This window comes from Anarrhichthys ocellatus, unplaced genomic scaffold (genome assembly GCF_004355925.1).
Source record: "Anarrhichthys ocellatus isolate YVR2014 unplaced genomic scaffold, GSC_Weel_1.0 scaffold68, whole genome shotgun sequence".
In the NCBI taxonomy this organism is placed as follows: Eukaryota; Metazoa; Chordata; class Actinopteri; order Perciformes; family Anarhichadidae; genus Anarrhichthys; species Anarrhichthys ocellatus.
Genome location: NW_022280098.1, coordinates 2,114,538 through 2,129,288, shown reverse-complemented (window position 1 = coordinate 2,129,288; position 14,751 = coordinate 2,114,538). Strand labels below are relative to the sequence as shown.

Genomic DNA, 14,751 nt, shown 5'->3' with positions numbered 1-14,751 from the left:
CTAGATGCTTCAATCCGTAGTTTGCGCATCCAGGGGAGGAGGCTGCACCAAACAGATGCACCTTCATCCTGAATTCGCTGGGTGGTGAGTTCAAGACTCCTTGCTTCCACCAGAGAAAGCGCAGATAGTTGCGATCAGCCTCATTCACATGAAATTGATGGAACATTTTTTCAATGTCACACATAAGTGCGACAGGGTGCTGTCGAAAGCGGATGAGAACTCCACTCAAGTTGTTCAACATGTCAGGCCCAGAGAGGAGGTGGTCGTTCAAGCTGGTTCCTTTGTACCTGGCAGAGCAATCGAACACTACGCGAAGTTTACCTGGCTTTCTTGCATGATAAACGCCGTGATGTGGAATGTACCATCTCTCACCTTCACTCCCACCATCTACGATCTGCTCTGCGTCTCCTCTTTCGATGACCTCTCCCATGAATTTGACATACTGCTCCTTATACCTTTCGTTCCGTTGCAATTTCCTTTTCAGGTGGTTGAGGCGTATCATGGCTGAATCCTTGTTGTCAGGTAAGCTGGGTCTGCTTTTAAAAGGCAGAGGCATTTCGTAGTGGCTATGCGTATTTTTCTGTATGCTCTCATCTAGCTTGTTGAGAAAGGTGATGTCGTCTTGTGACACTATTTTACAGTCTTCACTGCCAGTCGGATTCTAGAATTCGAATTGCATCTGCAGGTGTTACCAGAGGTAGCTCTTTAACTGTGATTCTGTGACACAAGCCACTTGTGGTCAGTGAATCATGGCTTTGTGAGGAGCGCCCCACAATAGACCACCCTAGATCCGTCCGTACAGCATAGGGTTCCTCATCTCCTCCTAGAATGACTTGTCTTGGTGCCATTGCTCTGGAACAGTTGTAGCCTATCAGAAGTCCTACTTCATAGTCCTTTAGTGGTTGGATTTTGTCAGCTATTCCTCTGAGGTGGTTCCATTGTTTAGCCTTCTCACAAGTGGGAATGTGAGCGCGGTTTATAGGTATGCAGTCCTTTGTGTAGGCACCTGGAAGTTCAACATGAATGGATGAACTGTATCCTCTTACACAAAGGCCAGAAACACACTCAATTGGGAGAACCGTGTTCTTTCCAGTCATCGTGGTCAACTTCAACTTCACTGGATACTTGTTAGCAACTAAACTGTCACTCACTTCTTGGTCGATGAATGTGGTATCGCTTTGAGTGTCGAGTAGAGCGTAGACAAGCTTCTCAACTGTAGGGTTGTGGTTAGATGACACCCACACAGGCATTACCATTGATGTGTAGGATAAGCCCTCACCTGCTACACTGAGGGACGTTGCAGCGACACCTTGATTTGTCCCTGTTTCTGATGAAGACCTTTCATTTCCATAGCTGTAGTCATGGAGGATTGTAGGATGCTTTCCTTTGTAGTTGTCGCAGAAGTGACGGTGACGACAATCTTTTGCACTGTGGCCAGATTTTAAGCATCCGTAGCAAAGTTTCTTGTCCCTTACGTAGTTCCGTCGCTCTTCCAACAACATTTCCATGAACTTAGGACATGCATGTAGCTGGTGTCTATTATCTTGACAGAGAATACAGGGCATTTTAACCTGTCTCTGATCCATCCTTTGGTTTGCATTGTCTGTAGCTGTGTGAGTGGTAAGAACTGGCCCTGTCTCTCTTTGTGTCTAGGAGATTTCTCTTTTCAGTGTGAGAGTCTGATGTATGAAGAGCATGGAAAGATGTAATTGGATTGCAGGCAATCTCAGCTTCAGTTAACACAAAGATTGCAAAGTCCTTGAAACTTGGAAATTCTTGTTTCTCGTTTAGTCTATGTGTGACTTGTCGGTTCCAGCTTGAAGCTGCCCAGTCTGGTAGTTTACGGGTGAGCTTCTGGTTTTCCTCACAGTCATTTAATATGTCGAGACCCTTGAAATGAGGCAAGGCATCTTGACAGGCACTCAGAAAATCTGAGAAGCTTCTGAGTCCTTGAGCATCCTTAGCTTGAATCCTTGGTCAATTAGTGAGCTTCTCTCTGAATGCTCTCTGAATGGTGAATGGCTGGCCAAAGCGACGATTTAGCTTGTTCCAGGCATCCTGATAGGCCTCATCATCGTTTCGGAAGAAAGTCCCATCTAGCACCTGACGTGCTGGACCACCAACGTATTTCTTCAGATAGTAGAGTTTTTCAGCTGGAGTGATCGCCCTTTGGTCGATGAGTGAGGTAAATGCTGCTTTCCATTCAATGAATTGCATTGCATCACCACTGAAGATGGATGGCTCTGGAAGAGGGAGCCTATTTAAGGCTATGCTGTCTTGAAAGACCTGAGCAAGAGAGGAAATGTCTGCAGGAGAGGGTGTTGGAGCATGTGAAAGAGGGACTGTGGTTACAGGCTCATTCCTTGAGTCCTTGTTCCTTTCGTTGTTAATGCAGTCAGCGGCTTCACGTTCCATTTCCTTATCGTACACCTTAAGTTTGGCTTGAGCCGCCCGCACTTCCTTCTCTGCCTGCAATCGCTCCAACTCACGCTTTTGTGCTTCTAGAGCCTTCCGTTGCTGTTCGTCTAACTCTCGGATCACTTCCTTTTGCCTTTCTTCTGCTACCATCATCTTATAATTTACTTCCTTCACTGCAAGTTCAGCAGCTGCATCCACACGCTTAGCTGCCATGGACGAAGTTATAGAATGGTGTTCAGATTTGCTGTGACTTATAGAAGAAGCAGCAGATCCGTAGACAGACTTTGAACAGTCACGGTGGAGCAGTTCATGAAGGCGGTGTCTTTCCTGGTCCTCATTAAACTCACTTTCTTCATCAATTGCTCTATTATAGGCGATACTGACAATTTCCGTGGTAATTGATTCACACGTATTTACTCGTCTTCTCACGTCAGTGGAAGGTGTGGCGAGATCTCGATTCTCGAAATACATGTTCGTTACTTTATCTTTACTTTTCTTCAGCTCTTCAATGAGAGGCCAGAGCTCGCTCTCTGGCATGTACGTCTTCAGCTGATCTCTTGCCTTACGTACATTGAGCTTCCATTTCTCATACATTAGGAGCAGCCTTTTTTCCCTTCTCTTGGCTTCTTCACCTTGCAACACAAGCATTTTCTCTGTAGGGTTCCGTGTACGTTCAGAGCGTCGAGGACCTTCAGGTTGGTCATCATTTTTGTGAAGATTATCTTTCAGACTGGGTCTCTCAGATACATCAGTCAGTGAGAGGAGCTCACTCTGCAAATCTTGAAGTTCCTCAGTCTCCTTAACGCTACCCGACTCTGACATCGTAAACTAAATTTCTTAAATAATTTAGTCAATAGAAAAACCTTTAAACAGATATTATAAAACCCTTGCAATAAACAGCATGAACATATAATATCAGATCAACAGTAGAAAGTAACACAGTTGCGTTCGTGTGCATATACTCAAATTACTGTAAATATTCAGGTAAGTACTGTGTTAACACAATTCTCAAAGTAATTGGAATATAGCATCCAAAGTAGTAAAATGTTTGTAATTAATAAGAGTCCATATGTAAACAACAATGTCTTTCCTTTACTGTAGATGAGCAGGTTAGTATGAAATGTTCACTGGTTCAGTCTCAAGGCTCACCTTATTTCCTTATTTGCAGTACTGTAGACTGTGGGTAATAAAGGGGGGGGGGGGGGTAATTGTGCCGGTACTTGACCAATGCACCGAACCCATGAGACCACTACCACAGTTGCCGAAGTGGATCACGTGCTGGCACATGGGCACAGGTGACGCTGGATGAATCCATGTGGACAGCATGTGGAGACGTAGCAGCAGCAGCAGGTAGCCGTGAAGATACTCTGTCACGGCCCGTCATAGAGGCAGCAAGTCATCAGTTCGGTGAGGGCCAAGCTCTTACTGTAGCGGACCCCAGCCGGACAATGGTGAAGCATATTGATGTTTCAGAGGCCTTTATTCATGTTCAACCGTTGACTTTTACTTTGATGAACACAAATTTACTTTTCTCCTTTCTCCAGAAAACACCGTAAGAGCTACGGAACAGATAAAACATAAATGAGCTCTTACGAGTTTAAACATTCAGAAAATAACATTTAATATACATGGGAGCATATATTAATGTTTCAACCAGATGCCAATGCCAGCTCAAAACCACAGCCTAGTCATTTAGCTATATCTGTTAAGCTAACATTAGCATCCAGTTGAAACACCAACACATCAAACACAATGAACACACAATACCTTGTTCCCGTTCCAGCTAGGTGCTTAACCGTTAATTATTAAACTCTTATTGCGGAGTAATATATTTTATAATACTTTTCCTTTTAGTCTGTACTTGAATTTCATACTTTTCTTGTGGCGAAGTCAAGCTAACATACTCTGACGAGATTTGGACCGGCTTCCGGTTTCGCCAAAAAATATTTCAAAATAAAGGACCCAAAACGTAAAACGGGACTTACAAAATAAAGGCTAGCAGGAAGTGATTAACTTAAGTAACTTCTAATTAAAAGGTTTGTAGGACATATTCACAGAACCTCTTAAGAGTTCTTTACACCTCTACCTGCCTCAGCGGCCTGTGAAAGGCTATTTAGCATCGCAGGACTAGTCTTCAGCCCAAGAAGAGCGAGACTGAATTCTCGCAATTTTGAAAACCAACTTCTTTTGAAGATGAACAGGACATTTTTCAGTTTCAAGTGATGAGTTGGGTTGTTACTTTCGGTGCTGCTTTAGTATTGATCATCTTTTGATATTTGAGTCATTTTGTGGATGATCAGATGGAGTTCTGATGGTAGCAGTCGCCCAATTGCAGATTCAGCTTTAGCAAAACCTTTGCCTATTGTGTTCAAATCAGGCCCATAGGAGTTTACAAGGCAGGTGTCCTTTCTCTAAACACTGACCTGATGCATCAAGTGGATATTTTTTGCTGAACACAATATTATGCATTTGCTTTGTTTTACTCATGAGAGGAAAACATCAGCAGCCTTTTAACTCCATCTATTTGTTCTCATTTATAAAGTATTTAACACATCTACATGTTTTAAATAAAAGCCCTGTTTTCTTTAATAATCCTGGCAGCTACCATCCAGATTATCTACACATCCATGAAGGCAGGTCCCTTTGCTGCTGTAGTTACACCAAACCAAAGGCAAATATTAAAACAACCAGAGCGTCACTGCCCTGCTGTAATAGTCAGGTGACTCAGGACACAAGCAGCACAGTCACTGAATGAGGAGGTATCACATGCTGGAGAAGCTTCCACTTGTTATTATTAAACAGGGTGAAGTGAGTTCTCTGTTCCTCACTGACATTTGCTTTATTGTGATTTACTGAATATGGCTTACTGGTATCCTTTACCCCCCACAGCCCTACGGGAGTATGAGGGCCTGCAGAGGAAGCATGAGACAGCAGCCATGGAGGTAAGTGTTATCATCAGAAAGACAATATGTAGTCTTGATCCATATAGTTGAGTTAGAAGCAGCAGTACTGTAGGATCAGTACACAGTTACAGTACAAGTAGTAGTTGGCCTAGCAGTAGTAGTAGACGCATTACCTGAAAGCACTTGTAGTGTAACAGTAGTAGGAGCTTTTTCGGCACACATGAGACTTATATACGTAAAAGACTCCGTCCACAAGACAAATGACGGCACTTATTGTTTGTCCAAAAGCAACCTGTTTAACCATGTTTACCTCTCCCAGACATGCACCTCTAGCATCAAAGGTGGAAGTAGTGCCACATTGTTACAACAGTGCAGCGTGGAGGGTGTCTGCTGTTTGCTTCTCTAACCAAGCTGCCTCTGTGCCTAAACCAAACAGAGTCCCAGCCAGAGCACACTCGATGAACAATGTTTGTTTCATGTGATTCATTTGCGCGTCAATATATTTTTTTGAACCGGTGTTTTTGTCATCAACACTTTCACACAGAACGAGAATATAACACTTTAAAGAGAGACATACTTTTTTGAGAACAAGGTCGAAGTAAAGGCATCAAGCAATCACGCTGTGGGGAACGGCTTGATTTGCGTCTACAACACAAGGCTGTGTAGTCCAAACATAGACTGTATATAAGAAGAGGACGCATTCGACGTGATTGGTTTGTGGACTGCTGTTTTGAAGCCTTGAGTTCATCATTTGGGCCACTTGGATTTTGTCCGTCACCATCTTGTTTCTTTGCAACCAGTGAACATGAGGTGACTATATTTGGACCGAGAAGGAGTGAAGCCGTGATAGAGATGCCGTATACGATATAGAGACTAAACTCAACTACTCAAGTTTAAGGCACTTGCACATCAGCTTCACTTATCAGACCAGGAGGTTGCTGCCTGAGTCCGAACTGAGATGGCAAACTTTATTTCTCCTTTCAACCTTGACAAAGGCAGCACAGACCACTCCCTCCTTCATTACCTTTCACGATGAAGCCCTAGACGTATAATATTGGCAGCCAAATATTTTGCATTTCTTTTATTTCTTTTGATTTTTATTGGTCTATCCCCCTGGTAAAAGCCTTTAAGAAAACATCTTTGTTCGGTATCTCTCAGACCTTTTACAACCATATATCCCATCAAAGTCCCTCAGGTCAACTGACCACTTGCTCCTTGTTGTCCCTAGATCAGGTTTGAAGCACAGGGGAGATCGGACCTTTTCAGTGGTTGCCTCCAGACTGTAGAATGAGTTGTCTCTGCATGTTAGTCCCCTATGCCTTTTTTAAAATCGCTTCTTAAAGCACATTCGTATTCTCTGGTTTTTAACTAATTAAGAGAGATGCTTCTCTATATTATTGTCTTTCAAACATGTCTTTTGTGTTCTAACTGTGTTGTTTTCATGGTTTTTGCTACAGTTTGATTGTACAGGACTTAGGCTAACTATTGAATTCTTTATAAATACATTTGGATTGGATTTGTGCAGATCCCCGAAACATCACACCATAATGTTTTTCAATAAAAATGAGAATAAGAAAATAAATATATTTTCTCTAAATTGTTCAGCCCTAATTAGTATCAGCCCTCAGAAACCCATATTAGGTAACTAGTGGTGCACCGGATCACAAACCTCACGGCTCGGTTCAGATCACGGTTCTTGAGTCACCGTTCGGATCATTTTTCAGATCAGCGAAGAAAACGGGGGGAGACAAGTAACTTTGCTTTCCATTTATTAATTAAAGAACTTCAAGAACACTTAAAGCAAAGAACTTTGGGCTATGGTCTTACATAAAAACAAAAATATTTAAGATGTCCAATTTGAAACAAAATTAAATAAATAACAAATAAAAATAAAACATTCAGAAATACTAAGTTCTGTTAAGTTTAAGTGCAACATGAGGTATGATGCTACCCTCTTCCTTTGATCAATATTGAAAGAAAAAAACTGCCAGTGTCTACAGCATCTAAAGAGTGAAAAAAAAGAGCAAGCAGAGCACTTTAAACAGATTTTGAAATCCTTTGTTTTCCACAACTGAGAATGGCCTCATGTCTGCAGCATTAAAGACCCCAATAGATGTTGTAACAGCTTTAGCCCGGTCTGATTCTGCCACAAACGATTTCTTTAATGCTGCGATGATACCTTGTTGTTGTTGTGCTTTGGCTCCCCTCGCTGACAGACTGGGATGGTGGAGCTTCATATGTGTGACCATGCCCGATGTTGTCGTCGGTCTTTTTATTTAAACAACGCCTACATACAGTAACGGTTTTGTCCACCGCCCTCATCCCATCATTATAAGTTACAGGGAAGACAAAATGCTCCCAAACCTGCGACTTAAATGATGCCGGGAGCTTCTCAAGCTCCTCCGCTCACCATGACTTTCACCGTTAAATGCTTCTAACCTGCTCCGTTCAGGTGAACACACTACTGCTTTACATCTGTTCACGTTGCATTGATATTCGGGAACTTGTTACTTGAAAGGGAACAGCAGCAGTAACACTTTATTACACACTATGATGATTAAACTGTTTGAAAAAAAGATTCAATTAATCTGCGGTTCACAAGTGTGCTGAATCGTGAGGGGTGATCCGAACCGATCACGAATCGATCCGTGATCCATTACACCACCATAGGTAACCCTAGTTTGGGCTCGGTATTAAAGCTCAATACCTTTTGAGCAGTGACTCAAACTTTTTATAAACTCAAACTGTCATCAAATGTCTGGTTTGATTTTCACTCATTTGTACTGAGATGGCTGACGGTTGATTAAAACAGCAGTGGTCCTGCGTTGACTCTGTGTGTCTGTTTTACATAAGTGCAAGAAGCTGGAGGAGGAGAGAGATGAGGCCATCAAGAAGCTCAACGAGTTCCAGCAAGGTGAGTTTCTCTCTCTCTCTCTTAGGTCAATACGTGTATGGAAGGTGGGATTAAGGCAGAATTTGTTTCATTCTATAAACAAGCTCTAACTCACTGATGTATCTAACTATGGAGCAAGGAATGTCCGTCTGTCTGTCAATCCATCCAGTGGTGGGCCGTCAGGGCCTTCAAGGCCTTCTCTGCTGGCCTAAACACAATCACAAAGTTATGGCTATTTTATAATTTTATCATTTTTCTTAAATACACTACATGTATTATAATTTATAAAAATATTTTCCCCATTATCTTATTTTCTCATTGCACAGCTAGTCTTCCTCAGTTGCTCTGCTTCCAGTGCAGCTTGTTTTAAGTAGAGCTTTTATCCAATTAGATTTCACCTCTGTGTCTCTAGGTAAGAAGAGAGGCCCGAGGCCTGCAGACTCACAAGTGAATCCCTTTGCAGTTTAAGTGAATGGGGACGATATTGTTGATTGTCATAGTCTTCAACCAATTAGATCTTTAGTTTGACATGTTGGGTGTATTCTTTGACATGCCAGAGCCTTCTAGCTGGCTTACAAGTACGTCAGCATTAACGTGCAGCTCAGTTTTCAGGTGCAGCGCTGCAGTGAGGTGCAGCGTGCGCTGTGATTGGTCAGTGGGCGAGCACGTGACTATTGTGAACTGAAACTTAACTTGCCAGCAGAGCTATAGTTGGAGGAGTAAGAGTTAAAATTCAAAGATATGGAAGAAATTATAAAAATTTTTAGGGTTTTGCTTGGTGTAGTTTATTTATTTTTTACCTAGCTTTGTTTTTTTAACACTCAATGGCTGAATAAGGAGGAGAAACGGATTTAGTGGCGGAGTTACTGACAACGCCTTTCTCAAGAAAGGACATTTCAGGAAAAGCTGGACATTGTAGGAAATGATCAGTCAACGCCACAGCTGGCAGCCTGACTCAGCCAGGAAAAGGATTTGTATGAACGGTACTTCTTGCTGACAGCGTCGGACAAGCGTTGCACATTTTATGGCTGGGAATGTGTTTCATTTTAACTGAGCTCTTGGTGTTTGGAGCTACGCTACGCTAACCAGAGGACGCCATAGCATGGCAGGACACAAGCTACGGTGCATTTGAAAACTGTTGGAGAGACTCAGGTGGATCTACAACTCAACGAACACGTTCGCAGGGAAACAGCTCCACAACCGCGGCCCGGCGTGCGGTCTGCGCCGACTGGCGGGGATGGGATCCCGGCCCCGCTGCGAACCGGCCGCAGCAGACCGGCGAAATACAACTGGGGAGGCTCAACTGTCACCACTGGCGTCCATGAATCGAGAAGGACTTCTTACTGGAACTGAAACGGTGTACTGGGATTAAACTCTTTAACAAAGATGGAGTTTGTCTTTAAGTGAACAGCATTCGGTAAGTGAGAAACTGCGTTTGTTTTTTCCATCTGCACTGTGTCGTTTTTATGAATAATATTTGAATGGCTCGTGCTCTTGTGTGGTGGAATGCGTGGATCCGCTGCAGGTTTGCTGGATTGATTTGTCATAATGAGGTTATTAGGAGGTAATTCAACTGTAGTAGGACAGCACAGAAGGCCCAGGTATAAAATCCACGGCCCGCCACTGAATCCATCAATATCTTGAGAACATCAGATTTTCTCCACACTTGGCAGGTCCATTGCTGGGGACCGAAGGGAGTGCTCTGTCAAAATTGGTGTAATTTGGACACTTATTTTGCTCAATATGAATAAACCAAAGTGCTCCAGGGCTCTGCAGACTGAGTCCAGCATGTCATCCGTGTGGGCAGACCGCGGCTCAAGTCTGCAGTTCACTTTACAACCGAACTCCTCTTCACTCCCCTGGAGTCGGCATGGGCAGATAGCAAAACTAGAAAGGAATCGAACCAGAGTGTATTTCACCGGTATGAGTAAGCCACATCTTACTTATTTCATAATTATGTAATTCATTAATTAATGTATTACAGCTGTACTAGTTTAAAGCTTCTTTCATAACCTTGGCATTACAATTCTAAATCAACATTTGAATGCTGCTCACTTTTTTTTTGTCTATTCACTCTGTTCATTCAGTGTTTCTGCACAGTTGCAGATAAAAATGAGGCTTCGCTTATATCATTAATGTTGGGATCTGACTATATGGCTTCGACATGTGCTGTGGAACAAAGAGTCAGGCCTTCCCTTTTGCAAGCAAAGGTTTCATCCTGATTGTAGTTTGAGCACCAAACCCCAACTCTGAAGAAATTCACATTAGGGTGTGAGTTTCCTCCCCCCAAAAAAACTGTCTTCCTGAAGTTACCTGAAAGCAGCGCTGCAATCTAATTGGCCGAGAGCCAAGACACCCCAGGACCCCTGTGGTTCAGCCACCGTTCTACAAAACTACCAGCAACCCCCACCTCAATGCTTTTTCCCCTTCAACCTCTGTCGAGCTAGGGAGCACACCAACGTTGTTTCCCTTTTCAACCAAATCCTAGGTCTAACAGTTTATATTCGCTGGCCGAATTCACCAAACTGTCTATTTTATCTTTGTTCGTATCCACGAAGCGAACCCTTTTATTCCTGCAGTAGTGAAGAAGCAAGACTTCTTCAGAAAGAGAGAGAGAGAGAACTCAATCACCACGATTGCATCGTACCGTAAGGCGAAATAGATTCTGGGCAGAGTTAGAGAGAGTTCATTTGTGTTTATTTTATCTTGTTTGTGTGCTTAAAGTACTGTTCATTTTTATAACGTGGTGTATGCTTAATAATCGCTGACACTAACGGTCGCTGAGATCGTTGGGGTTGTGGAGAAGCTAGTGTATTTCATGCTACCGTGATCTGTGTTGAGATAGCTGCCTCGTGAGGTCGAAGTTGCTTCTCATCAGTTCAGGAGGTCAGAACTGCCGGCTGAGACAAAGAGTCGCGGTTCTTGCTCCCCTGGCTGAGAGAGCAATCTTCCGCACTCCCGCGCGGCGCAGAGGATCTTAATCTTTTGTTTTATTTCATTTTGTTTTGTTCCTTTCCCTTCTCTTTTACTAATCCACACAAACACATATAGCTTTGAGCTAATGTAGCTACGTGCTAAACGGCTACCGGCACTAGACGCCGGGTCTCCTGTTGGCTATCCGCCATTTTGAGTCTCGCGCATGAGAGACGTCATCACGTCCCAACTACGTCATACGTCGCTGAGCTATTCCCTCGCTCCTCCCCCTTACGCACACACACACACACACTCCCCCCTCCTCTTTTCAATAGTCTGTTGATTTTAGATAGCGTGCTCATGAATGTATAGTTGTTGTTAGTTTAGATATTAGTTGACTAGATCATTAGTATTAGAACGTAATAAACTCTGTTATATTTTGAAGAGCAGCTGTCTGTGATTACTTTGTGCATGTGTATTGTGATAATAGCTGTATATGTGGTCTGTGCTCGAACTTAAACCTTCACTTTCACTCTGAATGTGTAATAGTACTCAGACTGTTGACATTGTGAGTGAACACTAATTATGAGACTTAGTTTATCGTTTGGTTATTGGTCCCTGTTCACAGGGTGGTGCCCCGTTATTATTAATAATCATTAATAATTGTTACTGACATTAATAATTCTATTGATGTCAAGAATTTAGTTTCTTAGATGCTGATAACCCAAACACGCTCCTTTACGTTCCCAACATATTGCTGATAACCCATGTCGGGCTGTTATTCCCAACATATTGGTGGCCCCTTTTTGAGGCTGTTATTCCCAACATAATGGTGCCCCGTGTGAGGCTGTTATACCAGCTTTATCACAGTGTTTATGTACATTAGTCCAGAATTGACTTTGATCATTTTTGAATAATTTAAAATTTCCAAAATTTTATTTTTCTAAAATTAATTTTTTCAAAATTAATTTTTTCCTTTTTTCCGTTCCTCCTTTTGATTTTGTAAGTTAAATTACTCGTTTAATTTCCTAAACAAACACTCAGCTGTTGTGGTAAATTTGATCGTTTAATTGTAACACAAACTCATTTTGTTTTCTTTGAGTCCTCATAAATCCAACACACAGCTGTCACCAGCCAGAAGTGCTAAGCCCACTTCAGTAGCATTCCAATTGCAAAGCAGTAGAGCAGTAGAAATTGTAAGTCACAGAACTAAGCATTTCACTGTATACGTATACCTCAAAACAGCAATTAGCATACAGCAGTCAAACTTGTAAGTCACAGACTAGGCAGTTCACTGTGCACCCGTTAATAACCGTAACAGTCCCTTGCTCACATTAAGTAAGTGACACCACTGGGGGTCGCCACTTACTAAAAGTAAAACGTGCAACCAGAAACCCAGGTTAGGAGCATGAAGCTCAACATGAGTCGGACAACCCTGCATTACAAGATGCAGTTTCTGGTCCCCTCATTCGCTACTGTTGGGATTTGACCCTGCTGTCCTGGCTGGGTGAGACCTTCACACGTGCTTTTCAAACAAAGGAGCAGCCATGTTCCTTCCTTTCACCAAAACGCCTGACCTGGGGTCTGCAAGAAACCTCATGCCGGATGACCACACCCCCCAGCTCCAGCAGAAACCTGATGCTGGTCCCTCATTGGCCAAGAAAGGGCCCCCCACTGGTTGTGCCACCTGGTTTATAAGCCTGAGCACAGCTAGAATTCTTCCTCTTCCGTCCAGACACCGCTGGTGTAAGGAGATCCACAAGGCTCTCTTCACTCCGGACACACGCTGGTGTCAGGAGGTCCACAAGGCCTCTTCACTCCGGACTCATCCAGGGGACAAGAAGATCCACGAGGAACCACGGCCTCATCAAATCCTATCATGTCAAATGTAACATTCGCTGGTCGAACAGACTGTGTTTTATTTTGAGTTTTGGATCCTGTAGTGCGAGAACGGATAACTACTATGCCCCGTTCTCCCACCCTTTTTGTGTACACACAGCCGGCAGAAGGTAACAATCTTTCCTCGCCGAAGATTTCCGGGAAGGACGACCCAAACCTCGTCCCTCAGCCGAAGTTAAAAAGCCCCTCTCTGCAGCGAGGAGGCCGAGTCTGCGCCAGCCAGCCCCGAGGCCGTGCCACCGAGAGCCAGCGGCTACTCGAGGACCGAGTGATCCCCACCACGGGAAACGTACCCTACCGAATGAAGCTTCTACAAGTAAGAGTTACTGGTATCTGGGCCTAGCTTAGCTGAGCTTACCATTAGCTTAATTTAGCCTATTCGTTATGTCGTTGTTATTCCTGTATCTTGTTACGTTAAGTTACTGTCGTGTTATAACGTGTTATTGCGCAAGCATCGCGGACCACGGAGTCCCGTTATATTGTGTATTTCCTGCTGTAACTGTTTGCATTAGATCCATCGCTGCTAGTAGATGTGGAGGTTGTGATTTTATCACTGCAAAGACCAAAACCACGGCGGCGGAGCCTCGTCTCGCCGACCGAGTTTCGGGGTGATAAGAGAGCAATACTCGCATCTCACCGCAGTGATAAAGATCTGTTTTGTTTTGGGGATTATTTTATTTTGTTTGGTTTTATTATCTCTTCTTTAAATCGGCTCTGTGAGTGAGATGTAGAACCGCAACTATCACCGTACAAGCGTGACCGGTCGGTTCAGAATCCGACCGCAGAGTTTACGAGTGATCAGCTGTTCCTCACATTCTCACTGCAGCGCCGAGCACCGCGCTCAGAGCTCCTCTCTCTCTCTCTCTCTCTCTCTCTCTCTCGCTGTCAACCTCTCTTCCTACTAACCCGCATACACATAGTTAGATTCACTGAATTTGGGTGAACCTCTCAGACACGTGGTCGCGTAATCTATTGTCCCAACCCACATTGTGCGCCGTCCCACGTGGTTACACATAGCCACCTCTCAGCTATCTTGTTGCGGGTCAATAGACTCCGCCATCTTTGCTTGTAGGCTCACACGCCCCTGTTTAGGTTACGTACCATCACTGTTTGAGTAGGCCCCCCCCCCCTTCGTTTCCACACACTCACACACACTCACACACACTCACACATGTACATATATCTATATACATATCCTTACCCCACTTTATTCATTTGACTTTAGGTATTAGACATATAATTATATGATAGTGTTTGTTGATTTTGATATTACTTGATTTGATCATTTATTTTATTTAATAAACTCTGTTATATTTTAAAGAGCAGTCGTCTGTGATTACTTGTGCATATGTGTGTAATAATAACTGGATGTAGTGGCCTGTGCTCGAACTTAACCCTTCACTCACACTCCAAACGTGTAATAGTACTCAGACTGTTAATATCGTGAGTGACCACTAATTATGAGACTTAGTTTATAGTTTGGTTATTGGTCCCTGTCCGCAGGGTGGTGCCCCGTTCTTATTAGTAATTACTAATTAACTTATTGATATTAATAACTCCATTGATGTTGATAATTTAGTTTCATATTTGCTGATAACCAAACACGCTCCTTTACGTTCCCAACACTACCATGTTGTGCAGCAGGACACAACTGCCCTGCCACAAGAAGCCCGGGTCGCTCGAACAGAGCTGGACCAGCTGTAGAAGAGCTATTAAGCTCATCAT

The 14,751-nt window shown here is 43.3% G+C and overlaps 1 protein-coding gene across 2 annotated transcripts in view; it reads left to right on the top strand.

Moving 5' to 3' along the window:
• The window catches only part of shtn1 (shootin 1), a 76,749-nt gene that overhangs the window by 15,638 nt on the left and 46,360 nt on the right, over nt 1-14,751 (top strand). The window contains exons 2-3 of one of the 2 annotated variants that reach the window (XM_031873109.1): nt 5,308-5,360; nt 8,175-8,235. In XM_031873109.1, coding sequence (XP_031728969.1) covers nt 5,308-5,360; nt 8,175-8,235 — 114 coding nt within the window. Of the gene's footprint in view, nt 1-5,307; nt 5,361-8,174; nt 8,236-13,157; nt 13,343-14,751 lie in introns of those variants that run through there. The other variant, XM_031873111.1, reaches the window with a different exon arrangement.